Source organism: Oncorhynchus tshawytscha, linkage group LG25 (assembly GCF_018296145.1).
Source record: "Oncorhynchus tshawytscha isolate Ot180627B linkage group LG25, Otsh_v2.0, whole genome shotgun sequence".
Lineage (NCBI taxonomy): Eukaryota > Metazoa > Chordata > Actinopteri > Salmoniformes > Salmonidae > Oncorhynchus > Oncorhynchus tshawytscha.
This window is the reverse complement of record NC_056453.1, coordinates 36,740,450-36,759,703: the sequence shown is the minus strand read 5'-3', so window position 1 is coordinate 36,759,703 and position 19,254 is coordinate 36,740,450. Positions and strand designations below refer to the sequence as shown.

The following is a 19,254-nucleotide window of genomic DNA, read 5'->3' as shown; positions in this document are numbered from 1 at the left end:
ATCTGCATACATAGTTGTTCTAGCTTCGTGTAAGACCAGTGGAAAACCAATTGTAAAACATAGAGAAGAGTAACGGCCCAAGGCAACTGCTCTGAGGAACACCACACTGTACATATCTGATGTGAGAGAAGCTTCCATTGAAAAACACTCTCCGGGTTCTATTAGATAAATAACAATCTCACCATGTAATGGCAGCTGATGAGTTTTTTCAATAATAATTTATAATCACATAAAAGGCTTGATTGAAATTTAACAATACAGCTCCAACTATCATCTTATTATACATTTATTTTAACCAATCATCTGTCATCTTACTTAGTGCAGTACAAGTTGAGTGCCCTTCTCTATATGCGTGCTGAAACTCAATGGTTACCTTCCTTGTTATCCTAAAAATAGCATTGTATTTGGTCAAACACAATTCTCTCAATCAGTTTACTAAGAACATGTAGCAAACTGATTGGGCGGGTGTTAGAGCCAGCAAAGAGTGCTTCACTATTTTTAGGCAGTGGAATAACTTTAGCTTCCTTCCACTCCTGTGGACACATACACTCCTTTAGTCTTTGGATAGAGATAGGGGTGGCAATACAATCTGCTACTATTCTCAGTAGTTTCCCATCAAGGTTGTCTATACCTGGTGGCGTATCTTTATTGATAAATAACAATAGTTTTTCCACCTCTCCCACGCCGAATTGGCCAAATTCAAAACAGTAGTTTCTCTTTCATTATTACACTGAACAAAAATATCAACGCAACATGAAAAGTGTTGGTCCCATGTTTCATGAGCTGAAATAAAAGATCCCAGAAATGTTCCATATGCATAAAAGGCTTATTTCTCTCAAATTTTGTGCACAAATTTGTTTGCATACGTTTTTGAGCATTTCTCCTTTGCGAAGATAATCCATCCACCTGACCGGTGTGGCATATCAACAAGCTGATTAAACAGCATGATCATTACACAGGTGCACCTTGCACTGGGGACAATAAAAGGCCACTCTAAAATGTTCAGTTTTATTACAACACAATGCCACAGGTGTCTCATATGTCTCACAGGAATGTCCATCAGAGCAGTTGACAGATAATGTAACGTTCTCTACCATGAGCTGCCTCCAACTCCGTTTTCGAGAATTTGGCAGTTTGTCCAAACGGCCTCACAACCGCAGACCACGTGTATGGCGCCGTGTGGGCGAGCGGTTTGATGATGTCATCATTGTGAACAGAGTGACCCATGGTAGGAGTGGGGTTATGGTATGTCACCCATTGAGCATGTTTGGGATGCTCTGGATTGACGTGTACGACAGCGCGTTCCAGTTCCCGCAAATATCCAGCAACTTCACACAGCAAGAGGAGTGGTGCAACATTCCACAGGCCACAATCAACAGCCTGATCAACTCTATGTGAAGAAGATGTGTCGCGCTGCATGAGGCAAATGGTCGTCACACCAGATACTGTCTGGTTTTCTTATACACACCCCTACCTTTTTTGTAAGGTATCTGTGACCAACAGATGCATATCTGTATTCCCAGTCATGTTAAATCCATAGACTAGGACCTAATTTATTTATTTCAATTGACTGATTTGTTTATATGAACTGTAACTTTGAAATTGTTGCATTTATATTGTTGTTCAGTATAGATATTTTATACAAAAATATGATGGTTCACTGTTTAATGTTATCATTTCACTCCTGAGATTTTCAACTTTACTAGTGAAATAGACATTGAAATGATTGGCAATGTCAAAAGGTTTTGCTATGAACGAGCCATCAACGTCAATGAACGATGTAGATGAATTGGGTTTCCTGCCCATGATATAATTTAAGGTAATCTAAAATATTTTTCCATTGTGTTTTATGTCACTTATCTTGGTTTGGTAATATACACTGAGTTTACTTTTTCAAGACCGACCAGGTGAATCCAGGTGAAAGCTATGATCCCTTATTGTCACCTGTTAAATCCACTTCAATCAGTGTAGATGAAGGGCAGGAGACAGATTAAAGAAGGATTTTTAAGCCTTTAAACAATTGAGACATGGATTGTGTATGTGTGCTATTCAGAGGGTGAATGGGTAAGACAAAATATTGAAGTGCCTTTGAATGGGGTATGGTAGTAGGTGCCAGGCGCACTGTTTTGAGTTTGTCAAGAATTGCATTGCCATGTTTTTCACACTCAACAGTTTCCTGCGTGTACCAAGAATGGGAAAGGGGGATACTTAGTCAGTACAAATGAATGCACTCAACTGAAATGTTTCTTCTGCATTAAACCCAACCCCTTTGAATCAGAGAGGTGTGGGGGGGGCTGCCTTAAATCGACATCCACGTCATCGGCACCCAGGGAACAGTGCGTTAACTGCCTTGCTCAGGGGCAGAAAAACAGATTTTTTACCTTGTCAGCTCGGGGATTTGATCCAGCAACCTTTTGGTTACTGGCACAATGCTCGAGTAGTCCACCACCAAAAGGACATCCAGACAACTTTATACAACTGTGGGAAGCATTGGAGTCAACATGGGCCAGCATCCCTGTGGAGCGCTTTCCACACCTTGTAGAGTCAACATGGGCCAGCATCCCTGTGGAACGCTTTCCACACCTTGTAGAGTCAACATGGGCCAGCATCCCTGTGGAACGCTTTCCACACCTTGTAGAGTCAACATGGGCCAGCATCCCTGTGGAACGCTTTCCACACCTTGTAGAGTCAACATGGGCCAGCATCCCTGTGCATCCCTGTGGAACGCTTTCCACACCTTGTAGAGTCAACATGGGCCAGCATCCCTGTGGAATGCTTTCCACACCTTGTAGAGTCAACATGGGCCAGCATCCCTGTGGAACGCTGTCGACACCTTGTAGAGTCCATGCCCCAACAAAATGTGGCTGTTCTGAAGGCAAGAGGGGACGCAACTTAATATTATGAAGATGTTCCCAATTTTTTGTGCACTCAGTTTAATTTCTTCTTCTTTTAGTTAAGTTTAGTCACAAAACGTTTCTGTGGTGGAAATTGATTTAGCATAATTAATTAATCACTACCGGTGGCTCGCACATGTGACTGGCCAATACCTCACGAGGCTCTCTCTCTCTCTCCAAGTTGAGACTTGAAACAGACACCTCGGTTGTTCCCATAACAACATTCTGGGCATAATGCCAAGGTGAGGAACAGTGATAATGAGGATTCCTCCATACACGATCAGTCAGTCACCTGCATGAACCTTTCTAATTAGGTATTAGAAAGTAGCAAGATACATAAACATAATATTTCCCTCACACTTCTTAATTTACAGTATGTCAACCAATCAGCTGTACTTTGCATATTTTTTTTGTTACCTTACAATTTTTTAAAATTCACCATCAATCCATAACAATTCTCAAAGGGACTTTATTAACAGGTGTCTGCTTGGCAACAATTGGTATTAATAATTTTACAAATACGTCTAATGCTGCATCTGGATTCACTTCCTCATACACATCAGACCAACATGTCTTTTTTACATCTTCAACAAAAGAGTCATGAGGAAACATTTTGTATGATCTCTTATGAAATACTTTAGGTACTTTGGCTTATTAAATCAAATTGTATTGGTCACATACACGTGTTTAGCAGATGTTATTGTGGGTGTAGCAAAATGCTTGTGCTTCTAGCTCCAACAGTGCAGTAATATCTAACAATTCACAATAATACACACAAGTCTAAAAGTAAAATAATGGAATTAAGAAATATATTAAAATATTAGGACGAGCAATGTCAGAGGTGCATACTGTAGACTGAAATACAGTAGAATAGAATACAGTATATACATAGATGAGTAAAGCAAAAATATGTTAACATTATTAAAGTGACTAGTGTTCCACTATTAAACTGGCCAGTGATTTCAAGTCTATGTACTGGATATAGGGCAGCAGCCTCTAAAGGTGCAGGGTTACGTAACCGGTTGGAAGCCACCTAGTGATGGCTATTTAACAATCTGATGGCCTTGATGCACCTGTACTGACCTCACCTTCTGGATGATAGCGGGGTGAACAGGTAGTGGCTCGGGTGGTTGTTTGCCTTGATTATTTTTTTGGCCTTCCTGTGACATCAGGTGCTGTAGGTGTCCTGGAGGGCACGTAGTTTGCCCCCAGTGATGCATTGGGCAGACCAACCCACCCTCTGGAGAGCCCTGCGGTTGCGGGCGGTGCAGTTGCCGTACCAGGCGGTGATACAGCCTGATAGGATGCACTCTATTCTGCATCTGTAAAGGTTTGTGAGGGTTTTAGGTGCCAAGCCAAATGTCTTCCGCCTCCTGAGGTTGAAGTGGCGCTGTTGTGCCTTCTTCACCCCATTATTTGTGTGGGTGGACCACTTCAGATCATCAGTGATGTGTATGTAGGAACTTGAAGCTTTCCACCTTCTCCACTGCAGTCCCATCGATATGGATAGGGGAGTGCTCCCTCTGCGGGTTCCTGAATTTCACAATCAGCTCCTTTGTTTTCTTGACGTTGAGTGAGAGGCTAAGTGACTATGCATAGATAATACACAGCAGCCGTGTAAACACAAAGGGGGTTCAGCAGTGTTATGGTTTTGGGGAAGAAGCTGTTAATGAGCATTTTCGTCCCAGACTTGGTGCTCCAATACCACTTGCCATGCAGTAGCAGAGAAAACAGTCTATGACTTGGGTGACTGCCTAGTATATAGGTCCTGGCTGACTACTGTTGTGTCGTCTGCAAACTTGATGATTGAGTTGGAGGTGTGCGTGGCCATGCAGTCATGGGTGAACAGGGAGTGGGGCCTATATGTTGAGGATCAGCTTTCTTGGGAACAGGGACAATGGTGGCCATCTTGAAGCATGTGGGGACAGCAGACTGGGATAGGGAGAGATTGAATATGTCTGTAAACACTCCTGCCAGCTGGTCTGCGTATGCTCTGAGGACGCGGCTAGGGATGCCGTCTGGGCCGGCAGCCTTGCGAGGGTTAACACGTTTAAATGTCTTACTCACTTTGGCCACAGAGAAGGAGAGCCCACAGTCCTTGGTAGCGACCCGTGTTGGTGACACTGTGTTATCCTCAAAGTGGTCGAAGAAGGTGTTTAGCTTGTCCGGAAGCAAGACGTCGGTGTCCACGATGTGCTGGTTTTCCCTTTGTAGTCCGTGATTGTCTGTAGACCCTGCCACATACGTCTCGTGTCTGAGCCATTGAATTGCGACTCCACTTTGTCTCTATACACTTCCTGATTAACTCAGTCACCGTATCAGTGTATTTGTCAATGTTATTCTCTGAGGCTATTCTCTCAGGCTCTGTGATCAAAACAATCTTGAAGCATGGATTCCGATTGGTCAGACCAGAATTGAATAGTCCTTTGTACTTGAGTTTCTGCTTATAGGAAGGGAGGAGCAAAATGGAGCCGTGATCAGATTTGCCGAAGGAAAGGTGGGGGAGGGCCTTGTAGGCATTTATCAAAAAGCTGAGTAGCAGTGGTCTAATGTTCTCTCAGAGCGAGTGCTACAGTCAATGTGTTGGTAGAACTTCGGTAGCGTTTTCCTCAAATTTGCTTTGTTATAATCCTCAGCTACAATAAATGCGGCCTCAGGAAATGTGGTTTCCAGTTTGCACAAAGTCCAGTGTAGTTCTATGAGGGCCGCCGTGAGGGAATATACATGGCTGTGACTTTAACTGAAGAGAATTCTCTTGGGAGGTAATACGGTTGGATTTCGATTGTGAGGTATTCTAGGTCAGGTGAACAAAAGGACTTGAGTTTCTGTATGTTATTACAATCACACTATGAGTAGTTAATCATGAAACATACACCTCCGTCTTCCGGAGAGTTCTTTATTCCTGTCTGCACAATGTACTGAGAACCCAGCTGGCTGTATGGACGAAGACAGTATATCCCAAGAGAGACATGTTTATGTGAAACATAGTATGTTACAATCCCTGACATCTCTCTGAAAGGAGATTTTCGCCCTGAGCTCGTCTACTTTATTATCCAGAGACTGAACATTATCGAGTAATATACTCTGAAGCGGTGGGTGGTGTGAAAGCCTCCTGAGTTGGACTAGAAGTCCACTCTGAGTCCACTCTGAGTACCTCTTCTCCGCCGGCTGTGTTTTGGATCCGCCTCTGGAAACAGTTCAATTGCCCTGGGTGGTACGAACAAAGGATCCAAATTGGGAAAGTCATATTCCTGGTCGCAATGCTGGTGAGTTACCACCACTCTGATATCCCAAAGTTATTTCTGGCTGTATGTAATAATGCAAAAACATTCCTGGGCTAATAATGTAAGACATAACACAAAAAAAATACAAAATACTGCAAAGTTGCTTAGGAGCTAGAAGCTGAGTTGCCCTATCTGTCGGCGTCATCTTAAACAATATTGCCACAATGTTATGGTCATTACAGCCAATGGGAACTGATATTGCTTTGGAGCAAAGTTCTGCAGCATTAGTGGAGATATGATAAATACAAGTGGATGTCACAGATACAACTCTATTGGTGTCCACTAGTTGGTTGAGTGATAACCTGGGTCATGTTACAGGCATTAGTCAGAGTTAGAAGCTTCCTCTTGAGAGGACAGATAGTTGCTAACCAGTCAGGTCACCCAGAAAATAGACCTCTTTTAACATCACACACATTATCAAGCATTGCACACATATTATCCATATACTGACTGTTAGCACTTGGGGGCCTATAGCAGTCCCCCAGAAGAAGAGGCTTTGATGAGACAGGTGAATTTGCAACCACAACACTTCAACAACATTTGACAAGAGATCCTCATCTTTAAAGGAATACACGTCTCTGAACATATACAGACACCTCCCCCATAGGCATTCCTGTATTTTCTGTAGATAGTATATACTTGTATTGCTACTGCTGTAATATCAAAGGAATTATCTAAGTGAGTTTCAGAGATGAGCTGTATATGAATGTTATCCGATGTTAGCGAGTCATTGATTTCATGAATTATTGCTATGGCTACATATTAATGTGGGCTATTCTTCACCCTTTCCTTGGTAGCTCATTGGAGATTGAGATAATATGGAGAAAAACAAGATCATTGTTTGGCTAATAGAGTGGGCCAATCAGGCACTTGTGAGTGTCAGTTGGTGTGTGAATGTGTGATGTTGGACTGAAGCTACTGATCCAGAAGCTTGGCTCTCTCGCTCATGCTGCTTGTACACGCAACACACACACAGTCTTTCTCTACTTTCTTGTTGTGTTGCCAAGAAAAAAGGTTGAAAAAGGTAATTACAATATTTTAGCTAACAGAGGGGGGAGTAGAGGAGAGACAGAGGGCCTAAAACATAAAGCCTTGTGTTTAGTTGTTAAGAGTATTTAATTCGGACTATACCAGAGGTGCCATGGACTGTATTAAACGGGTACAGCAGGATCTAACATGGCAGTGTGTAAAGTTAACCTTCAAGTGCTTAATTGTAAAGATGTCTGTGTTAGGATGCAGTTCTGTGAGACAAAATACGTAAAGCTGCCATGTGCCAACTCAACCACAGCTTTCACTCACAGCTTAGAGACAGAAACCATGCCGCAAATGACACCCTATGGCCTATATAGTGCACTCAGTACTACTAGTCTGGTCAAATGTAGGGCAATATATAGTGAATAAGGTGTGATTTGGGACACACAGACTGGGGATGGGCTAGCAGCAGGGTGGTAATACTAGTAATACCAACACAAACCAGGAATTGTCTGACCGTAATGCTTGAACTGTACTGTGTACAGTATTTGTATTCATATTTCCTGGGTGACAGACAGGATTAGTGAATGAGTATCTATGGATTTGAATTATGTTTCATTCTCTCTGGCTATATCCAAAATGGCACCCTATTCCCTTATTAGTCCACCATTCTTTACCGGAGCCCTATGAGCCCTGATCAAAAGTAGTGCACAAAGTAGGTAATAGAGAGCAAATTGGGACACAGCCAGAGAGAATGACATACTCTGTCTGCCTCCTGCCTTTTCTGCTGAATGCAGACTGGGGTTAGGATTTGGTGTGTAAATACACTGATGGGGGTGACCCAAACACACACACACACATACAGTATGTAAGTATGTTTGACTACAGGGAGACAGGGAGTGGTTGTGGCTGGCATGCAAACATTCATCATGACTACTAACCACCGCAGGAGATGGAGTAACACTGCAGCGCACAGTGGACTTTCTTCATTGGCTGGTGATATCCAATACACCTATACATGACTAGTCAACAAAGCTAATTCAACATCAAATTTGACAGACAGGGAGAAAGGTGATTGACTACTACACTACTAACCAACCAGCAATAGCATCAGAAAGAACCAACGCGTATTGTCTGGGATGCTACAGGACAGTCCAAAGGAGTGTCTTCAATGCCAAATTGAACCCTAACCCTGAAATATATCACATGATATCATTAATAACAGATAGTAAAATCAAATCAAATTGTATTTGTCACATGCTTCGTAAACAACATGTGTAGACTAATAGTGAATTAGATTTAGAGGAAGGACTTACTGAAGTTTATTATGTACTACTTCACAATATGTTTTTTTCAACATACTGCATAGTCTAACCTTTAACCAAAGGTATACAAGGCAAATATACAGTCTCTACAGGGCCGTCAGAACGTATTCACAACCCTTTACTCTTTCCAAATGTTGTTACAGCCGGACTTTAAAATGGATTAAATGTAGATTGTTTCTCACTTGCCTACAAACAATACTCCATAATTTAACATTTGAACAAATTCATTAAAAATGGAACGATGAAATGTCTTGCGTTAAGAAGCATTTGTTTTGGCAACGCCTTAATAAGTTCAGGATTAAACAGTTGCTAAACAAGTCACATAATAAGTTACATGGACTCACTCTGTGTGCAATAACAGTGTTTAACATGACTATTCAATGACTCATCTCTGTACGCCACACATACAATTATCTGTAAGGTCCCTCAGTCGAGCAGTGATTCAACCACATACACCTGGGAGAGTTTTCCAATGCCTTGCAAAGGAGGGCATCAATTGGCAGATGGGTAACAATAAATAACCAGACATTGAATATCCCTTTGAGCATGGCGAAGTTATGCTTTCCCAAATGGTTCCTTTATGATCTAGTCAGGTCATTACATTGGTGTCAGAAGGGATCGGACCTTGCATCCACGACAGTGCGTGTGCTTGGCCGGTGAGCGCGTTCCTGTAAGACGTAGAGTCGCAAGCTAGCGCAAGGACGCGTTCTTTGAAAGGAGGGAGTAGTGTAACGACCCTGGGTTTATAAGCGCGGAAATTGACCCTGCCGCACGAGCATGCTTTTGCGGGCACAGTCGATAGCACGCCGGACCTCGGGCTCGAAGGTCGAGGTCTCTGATATCCAATAGCTTTTCCCGGCTGTATGTAATGACACTTACGGTTTTCTGGTTTCCTAAGGACTTGAAGCGAAGCTGCCATCTCTGTCGGCGCTACCCTGTTAATGTCCAATGGCCAATGAGCACAGATACGTTTTATATATATGTTTCGTCATAGTTTCTCTTCATATGACAAGGATTGAAAAGGATTTAGCAGTAGATTGTCGTCTTGATTCACGATGACTGCTAGCTTGCTAGCTAGATTTTGAAAGTATGATGTTGACATCAGTCCAATCAAAGCTACGGTAGATATGTGATTTGACGTAATTTTATCTGTGGCACTTCTAACGTAACTCTATGGCAGCACCCAGGGTACTTGAATTTTCTAACTCTCCCTGTAGATTTTGCGATGATGTGGTGTCCCCATGAGTGACAGAACACTGAACCAATCACAGTGCAACTAGAGAACATTACCAACCCCTACGCTCCATATTTTCCACTGGCTGCCCCACCACCACAGAAGGCACCGAGCTAGACTGCAACACCTGCATTTTGGAGCTGCCTTACTCAATCAAGAAAGCAAAAAAAGAGACCATGTTTGTATGAGGCTTTATTAACTCAATGATTATTTTGTTTACATTGTTTGCAAATTAGTATGTGACACGTAATTAATGCCAAATAGCTAAAAACAGGTGGGGCTCAAAACAGGTGGGGCAAAGCTCTTAGACTTACCCAGAAAGACTCACAGCTGTAATCACTGCCAAAGGTGATTGCAACATGTATCGACTCAGGGTTGTAAATACTTATGTAAACAAGATATGTATTTCATTTTCAATAAATTTGCAAAAATGTCTAAAAACATTATTTGACTTTGTCATTAGGGGGTATTGTGTGTAGATGGGTGAGAAAAAATATTTAATCCATTAAGAATCCAGGCTGTAACAACAAAATGTGGAATAAGTCAAGGGGTATGAATACTTTCTGAACGCACTTTACATTTACAACCATCATTAAAATCATTTCTGCAGTTAAACATGTTTTAATACCAAAGGTATTCTATAAAATATATTGTAATCTTCAAAAATTCAAATGTGAAATGAAATTGTTAAATATTTTGAATGCTTTAGCCTGTGGAATGATCAGAAAGGCTTGTTTCTTGTGATTTGATATAATCAGTCATGATCAGAATAAGGCAAATTCACTTAACAGGATCAGATTTTTATTTGATTTTGACAGTTTTTAAAGCAAAGGAAATGGTTGAATTACAGTATTATAAATATAAAATGTAACATGTAACAATGCTAAATCAATGTGATTAACTAAGTGTTTGATTAGTAGGGTTGTAAAATTCCAGGAACTTCCCTGGTTTTCCAGAATGCCTGGTTGGAGTATTCTGGATTTCATGCTTTTTCCCAGATTCCGGGAATCCTCCAACCAGGATTTTGAGAAAACTAGGGATTTTTTTTTAAAGTTCCAGGAATTTTGCAATCCTACTGATTAGTTACAAAGAGGGGGTTAGATATGTCTGTCTACCTGCACACTGTGTTTGGAATAGCAACATTTACATGTTTGTCATATAGCACTTATCCAGAGCGACTTACAGGCAGACAGATTTTCCACCTAATCGGCTCAGGGATTCAAACCAGCGACCTTTCGGTTACTGGCCCAACGCTCTTAAGCACTAGGCTACTTGCCAACCTATGTAGCTAATAGCGGAATGCCATTGAGCCCCCATAATGTATTGCACTTTACAGTTGTGTACTGTTATATAGAATTCCAAGAGCTAACTAAACATTTGTCTGTAAATATACATCAATTATTAACAGTTTACATAGGTTTTATGACACCTCAGGCTAACTGTGGGTGCTATTACCCTAAACCCCAACCACCCCTTTATAGCAGACAGGAAGTGTTCTGTAGAAAACATTTATTGCTGAGGATACGATATACAGTATAAACAATACTGTACATAAACAAGGACTTTGTATAAAGTGTATGATGTGGTGGTCCTGTATGCTTTATCCGGTATAGAGCAGGGGTACTCAACTCTGACCCTACGAGGTCCGGAGCCTCCTGGTTTTCTGTTCTACCTGATAATTAATTGCACCCACCTGGTGTCCAGGTCTAAATCAGTCCCTGATTGTTTCTTTCTAATGAAAAAATGCAGTGGAACTGGTTTGGAGGTCCAGAGTTGAGTTTGAGCAGCATAGAGTGAAGAGCTTGCAACGCCAGGATTGTGGGTTCGACTCCTGAGGCCACCCATACGTACAAAATGTATACAAACATGACTAAGTCGCTTTGGATAAAGCTGTCTGCTAAATGGTATATATTATTATTATATTATGTAAGTTTGATGTAAGTATGACGCAAGTCTCAGAAAAGTTCCTAGAACTGAATAGACAGAATGAGGACTCTTTAAATTCCAAGTCAATTCCATTCAACTACAACCTTTGCGCAAACAAAAGAGCGTGATTAGGTTGAGTGTGTGTGTGTGTGTGTGTGTGTGTGTGTGTGTGTGTGTGTGTGTGTGTGTGTGTGTGTGTGTGTTGAGAAGGGGTAGGTAAGTAGGTCAATCCTATATTAGTGACCCAAAACGTGTGTGTGTTTGTCCACTCAGAAAGATCACCTGGTTGAAATGTAAGGTAAGATGGTTTTCCTCAGCAGTACACAACCAAGCAACACTGAACCCAGTGAAAATGACTAAAATGGGATCTGGGGAGAGGAGAATGTCTAAAGTACAAACACACACACACACACACGCACATGTACACAAAACACACACAGACGTATACACACACGCGTACACAAACACACACACGCACACAAACACACACACGCACACAAACACACACACACGTACACAAACATACACAAACACACACGCGCACACACACGTACACAAACATACACACACACACACACGCACACACACACACACACACGCACACACACACACGCACACGCGCACACATACAGAAACAAACACTCCCTTAGATAAACATCTGGTGTTTTTGTAATGCTAGATCCATTGAAAATCTTGAGCCTTGCTGTACTACGGGGAACCACATCAGAGCTCATCCTTTTCCTCAACTGAACGGATGGAAATAAGAAATGGAGTCGTTTCTTTATATGTGCCTAAATGTCCTGTTTTCTACCGTACTTTGGTTTTTGTTTATGTATACATGTGTGTACAGATGACCTAATGTATAATAATGATACCAATAATGTATAGATAGTATTATGTATTACAGATGAGCAAATTAAAATACTGTGCCATGTTTGACAATGGCCGCTTTTAGTGTCTTAAACTGAGTGGTCCACAGTGTGGTTATTACAATTGGTATTTTGTATTGTCAACTATACTATCATTGTGGGGTGACACTTTAATACATTTTTCTAACTAATACTTTGGGTCATTTGATATTGGATTGACCTACTTATCTAATCCCTCCTTAACACACAAGTTTACATAACACACCAATGAACACAATATATTTTCCAAATGATCCAATGTTCTCTTAGAAGTCAAAGGACTTTCTTCTCACAGGACCTTCTTTTGTTTCACAGAATCACTTGATATTATTACCAGCCTCAGATGGCAGCAGATCTTTTTTTTTTTTTGAATGGCAGAAGTGTAAAGTAACAGTCAGGCAGCCTTTAATCCTACCAAACCTTTTCTAGTTCTCCTCTAATCCTACCATACCTTTTCTAGTTCTCCTCTAATCCTACCATACCTTTTCTAGTTCTCCTCTAATCTTGCCATACCTTTTCTAGTTCTCCTCTAATCTTGCCATACCTTTTCTAGTTCTCCTCTAATCCTACCATACCTTTTCTAGTTCTCTAATCCTACCATACCTTTTCTAGTTCTCTAATCCTACCATACATTTTCAAGTTCTCCTCTAATCTTACCATACCTTTTCTAGTTCTCTAATCCTACCATACCTTTTCTAGTTCTCTAATCCTACCATACCTTTTCTAGTTCTCCTCTAATCCTACCATACCATTTCTAGTTCTCCTCTAATCCTACCATACCATTTCTAGTTCTCCTCTAATCCTACCATACCTTTTCTAGTTCTCCTCTAATCCTACCATACCTTTTCTAGTTCTCTAATCCTACCATACATTTTCTAGTTCTCCAACACTGACTCATATTATCAAGGACAGTACATTTTTATTTTTTGTATCTGACATTCATCTATGATTACCAAAAATGAAAACAGAAAGAGAGAAAGCCTACATCCCAAAATGGCACCCTACTCCATATTTAGTGCACTACTTTTGACCAGGGCCCATAGGGCTGAGTTGACACACCCCAGAGTCACAATGACGCGTCCGCCTCAGGTGAGAGCATAGAGATAGTTAGAGGACGATACATTGTATCTGTCTCATTATGGCGTCTATGAGAGCATGGGCAGCACCATTGAGGCCAATCTCCATTTTTCTTCTACTACTCCTTCTGAGTTGGTAAACAAACTGAAAGGGTGCATACTGCCACCTGGAGTTTGTTGTTTGAACAGGTATAAAGCCAAGATTGACAATTTACTGCCACCTGCAGTAAATTGTTTTCTCACGGGTATAATTCATTGGCTGATCCCTCCTGATGAACTGGATGGAATTATGTGATCCTTCCTAAACCCATAGGAAGTCCCAACCAGTTGACTACTTCAAAATGGTTAAGTCCTCACAATGGCACTGCCCATGCTAAAACAGAATTTTGGGCACTAGAGTCCTCTATCTATCTCTATGGGTGAGAGTTAGATCACCTGGTTGATTGGCTGCTTCACCTCTGACTGGGAAAGGTCAAGAGGGGTCAGGGGTCAGGAGAAAGTTTTGTTGGACCAGACAAGGTTAAACTAGAGACAGGAGACCGTGACCTCGGAGATGAGTACTTCTCATCAGAGGCATCAATACAGAGAGTTGGGCCAATGTGGTTTCTGTCTGAACATTCCCGAAAGCGCCACTTTCTCCTCCATAGCCGTTGCTAAGTGATAATTTATGGTTACGCATTGTGCTGTTTATTTGTGAAAGGTTTTGAAAACTATGAAGATGTCCAGTGAAAGCAGATGTGCAATTTGTTGACATCACAATACCGAATTGGATACACATTGTTCCGAATGGTAATCAGCAAAAATGTCTTAAATTCGCTACTCTGTTTTGCTTGTTTGAGTCGGGTAATTTCAGAGGGAACTATCGGAGGTGATCTCGTATTGTTATGTCGCCAAAATTTCAAGAATGAAGGTGCTAACATGGCGTCCATTCTGAAACCGTAGTCTCTTAATATATGGCTCTACCTCCAAACGAGCTTCAATGCCATACAACACTCCTTCCGTGGCCTCCAACTGCTCTTAAACGCTAGTAAAACCAAATGCATGCTTTTCAACCGTTTGCTGCCTGCACCCGCCCGCCTGACTAGCATCACCACCCTGGATGGTTCCGACCTAGAATATGTGGACATCTATAAGTACCTAGGTGTCTGGCTAGAATGTAAACTCTCCTTCCAGACTCATATCAAACATCTCCAATCTAAAATCAAATCTAGAGTCGGCATTCTATTCCGCAACAAAGCCTCCTTCACTCACGCCGCCAAACTTACCCTAGTAAAACTGACTATCCTACCGATCCTCGACTTCGGCGATGTCATATACAAAATAGCTTCCAACACTCTACTCAGCAAACTGGATGCAGTTTATCACAGTGCCATCCGTTTTGTTACTAAAGCACCTTATACCACCCACCACTGCGACCTGTATGCTCTAGTCGGCTGGCCCTCGCTACATATTCGTCGCCAGACCCACTGGCTCCAGGTCATCTACAAGTCCATGCTAGGTAAAGCTCCACCTTATCTCAGTTCACTGGTCACGATGGCAACACCCACACGTAGCACGCGCTCCAGCAGGTGTATCTCACTGATCATCCCTAAAGCCAACACCTCATTTGGCCGCCTTTCGTTCCAGTTCTCTGCTGCCTGTGACTGAAAGAATTGAAAAAAAATCGCTGAAGTTGGAGACTTTAATCTCCCTCACCAACTTCAAACATCTGCTATCTGAGCAGCTAACCGATTGCTGCAGCTGTACATAGTCTATCGGTAAATAGTCCACCCAATTTACCTACCTCATCCCCATACTGTTTATATTTATTTACTTTTCTGCTCTTTTGCACACCAGTATCTCTACCTGTACCTGACCATCTGATCATTTATCACTCCAGTGTTAATCTGCAAAATTGTAATTATTCGCCTACCTCCTCATGCCTTTTGCACACAATGTATATAGACTCTTTTTTTCTACTGTTATTGACTTGTTAATTGTTTACTCCATGTGTAACTCTGTGTTGTCTGTTCACACTGCTATGCTTTATCTTGGCCAGGTCGCAGTTGTAAATGAGAACTTGTTCTCAACTAGCATACCTGGTTAAATAAAGGTAAAATAAAAATAAAATAAAAAAATAAAAAACTTCTCACCCTGCTCACAACCTGACACCAACACTGGATTAGAATTGAATTGAACAATCGGAAACAGTCCCATATGGCTCCTGGTCCAGATGCTGTATATTGTAATTCCTGAAGAATCTTGTTAGTAATGACGACATCAGTATCTAACCCCTCTTCCTCTCAATCATCTTCTTCGCTTCTGTTTTCGTTCCACGTGGAGTTATTATGACCCGATGTGGAAAGCTTTTCCCCTTTTGATCTACTTGGCTTTCTCCCATCCCACTACATTCAGGGCTACAGTATGGTTAGCGACTGACTTGATCAGGTGCATGTGTGATGATGTTTTTTGTATTGACTAAGGTCTTATTGTACATTTCTAGATACACTGGTACAATTCTGAAAACAATTATTTGATTCAAAACACAAATCTATAGGAAGTCGAACATCATCAACACTACATTTCATGTTGAACGAAAGATCATTCTGTCCGTCCACTAGACGATGACTACAGAGAAAACACGAGTAACTACTGAACAATTAGTCTCTGGTTCATTCAACTCCACTGGACACAGAGACGGAACAATTAGTCTCTGGTTCATTCAACTCCACTGGACACAGAGACTGAACCTCTCAAAGTTGCTTAGCTGCTTTACGGTCTGATTCTGTTGTCTGATCCTTAGGTACAAGGATGTCCATCATTTTCTTACAGGCCACTCAACTAAAAGATGGCCATTGAGACATGTATAGTAACTACAAAGATGGCTTGGTGTCTGTTATCCGGTTGGTTTTGGTTGGCTTAGTAACTAGATTGTTTGAGGTCTGTTGAGCTGGTTGATTTTGGTTAGCTTAATAGCTTTGGACATAATTTGGTTGGTTTGGTGTCTGTTATCCAGTTGGTTTTTGGTTGGTTTCAGAACTATGGAGGTGATTCGGTGTCTGTTGAGCTGATTGGAATTGCATGCTAGACCAGGGATAGAGATGACATGCAGGCATGCAGTGAGTCGAGATGATAGATCACTTACACTCCACCTCCAGAATGGCGCTAACAGTCCGTGTGAGTTCTTTAGCCTCCGCGGTTAGTGTGGCGGCCGTCCACTGGGACTTCTTCCCCACCCGGGCTCCCAGGGGCTGAGAGGAGGCTCCAGCCTTCACGTCACCAGAGCTGCAGAGACACAGACAGGTATAGAGTTCAACTTTCAAGCTGACAGCATTTTTACACTGTTTTAAGCATGTCTGTATTTGTCAATCTAGCAAGGGGGCAATATTTAGATTTCTTTCATTGGCAAGATTAGCAAACTTAGGCACAGTGGTGGAAAAAGTACCCAATTGTGATACTTGAGTAAAAGTATAGATACCTTAATAGAAAGTTACTCAAGTAAAAGTAAAGTCACCCAGTAAAATACTACTTAAGTAAAAGTATAAAAGTATTTGGTTCTAAATATACTTAAGTATCAAATTAAATGTAACTTCTGAAATATACTTAAGTATCAAAAGTAAAAGTCTAAATGATTTCAAATTCCATATATTAAGCAAACCAGACAGCACCATTTTCTTACGGATTGCCAGGGGCACACTCCAAAACTCAGATTATGCATAGACGCCTCACAAGACGGCCTAGTGGTTAGAGCATTGGACTAGTAACCGGAAGGTTGTAAGTTCAAACCCCCGAGCTGACAAGGTACAAATCTATCGTTCTGCCCCTGAACAGGCAGTTAACCCACTGTTCCTAGGCCATCATTGAAAATAAGAATTTGTTCTTAACTGACTTGCCTAGTAAAATAAGGCCAGCATCCCGGAGTCGCCTCTTCACTGTTGACGTTGAGACTGGTGTTTGTGGGTACTATTTAATGAAGCTGCCATTTGAGGACCTGTGAGGCGTCTGTTTCTCAAACGAGACACTCTAATGTACTTGTCCTCTTTCTCAGTTGTGTACCGGGGCCTCCCACTCCTCTTTCTATTCTGCTTACAGCCAGTTTGCGCTGTTCTGTGAAGGGAGTAGTACACAGCTTTGTACGAGATCTTCAGTATCTTAGCAATTTCTCACATGGAATAGCCTTAATTTCTCAGAACTAGAATAGACTGACGAGTTTCAGAAGAAAGTTATTTGTTCCTGGTCATTTTGAGCCTGTAATCGAACCCACAAATGCTGATGCTTCAGATACTCAACTAGTCTAAAGAAGGCCAGTTTTATTGCTTCTTTAATCAGAACAACAGTTTTCAGCTGTGCTAACATAATTGCAAATGGGGTTTTCTAATGATCAATTAGCCTTTTAAAAGTATAAACTTGGATTAGCTAACACAATATGCCATTGCTACACAGGAGTGATGGTTGCTGATAATGGGCCTCTGTACGCCTACGTAGATATTCCATTTAAAAAATCAGATGTTTCCAGCTACAATAGTCATTTACAACATTAAATCGTCAATTTTATGTTATTTTGATGGACAAAAAAAATGTGCTTTTCTTTCAAAAACAAGTACATTTCTAAGTGACCCGAAACTTTTGTATATACAGTTGAAGTCGGAAGTTCACCTGAGCCAAATACATTTAAACTCAGTTTTTCACAATTCCTGACATTTAATCCAAGTAAAAATTCCCTGTTTTAGGTCAGGTAGGATTACTACTTTATTTTAAGAATGTGAAATGTCAGAATAATAGTACAGAGAATTATTTATTTCAGCTTTTATTTCTTTCATCACATTCCCAGTGGGTCAGAAGTTTACATACACTCAATTAGTGTTTGGTAGCATTGCCTTTAAATTGGTTAACTTGGGTCAAACGTTTCAGGTAGCCTTCCACAAGCTTCCCACAATAAGTTGGTTGAATTTTGGCCCATTCCTCCTGACAGAGCTGGTGTAACTGAGTCAGGTTTTTAGGCCTCCTTGCTCGCACACGCCTTTTCAGTTCTGCCCACACATTTTCTATATGATTGAGGTCAGAGCTTTTTGATGGCCACTCCAATACCTTTGCTGTCCTAAAAGCCATTTTTTCACAACTTTGGAAGTATGCTTGCGGTCATTGCCCATTTGGAAGACTCATTTGTGACCAAGCTTTAACTTCCTGCCTGACTGATGTCCTGAGATGTAGCTTCAATATATGCACATAATTTCCCTTCCTCATGGTGCCATCTATTTTGTGAAACAAAATTTGGAAGACCCATTTGCGACCAAGCTTAAACTTCCTGACCGATGTCTTCGAAACGTTAATTCAAAGATAATTTTCCTCCCGCACGATGCCATCTATTTTGTGAAGTGCACCAGTCCCTCCTGCAGCAATGCACCCCCACAACATGATGCTGCCACACCTGTGCTTCACGGTTGGGATGGTGTTCTTCGGCTTGCTAGCATCCCCCTTTTTCCTCCAAACATAACAATGGTCATTACGGTCAAACAGTTCTATTTTTGTTTCATTAGACCAGAGGACATTTCTCCAAAATGTACGATCCTTGTCCCCATGTGCAGTTGCAAACTGTAGTCTGGCTTTTTTATGCCGATTTTGGAGCAGTGGCTTCTTCCTTGCTGAGCAGCCTTTC

The 19,254-nt window shown here is 41.4% G+C and overlaps 1 protein-coding gene across 1 annotated transcript in view; it reads right to left on the bottom strand.

Moving 5' to 3' along the window:
* The window catches only part of LOC112236147 (syntaxin-binding protein 4), a 95,544-nt gene that overhangs the window by 15,677 nt on the left and 60,613 nt on the right, over nt 1-19,254 (bottom strand). Inside the window, exon 9 of the mRNA XM_042306298.1 lies at nt 16,744-16,883. Within this exon, the coding sequence (XP_042162232.1) occupies nt 16,744-16,883 (140 nt within the window). The remainder of the gene's footprint in view (nt 1-16,743; nt 16,884-19,254) is intronic.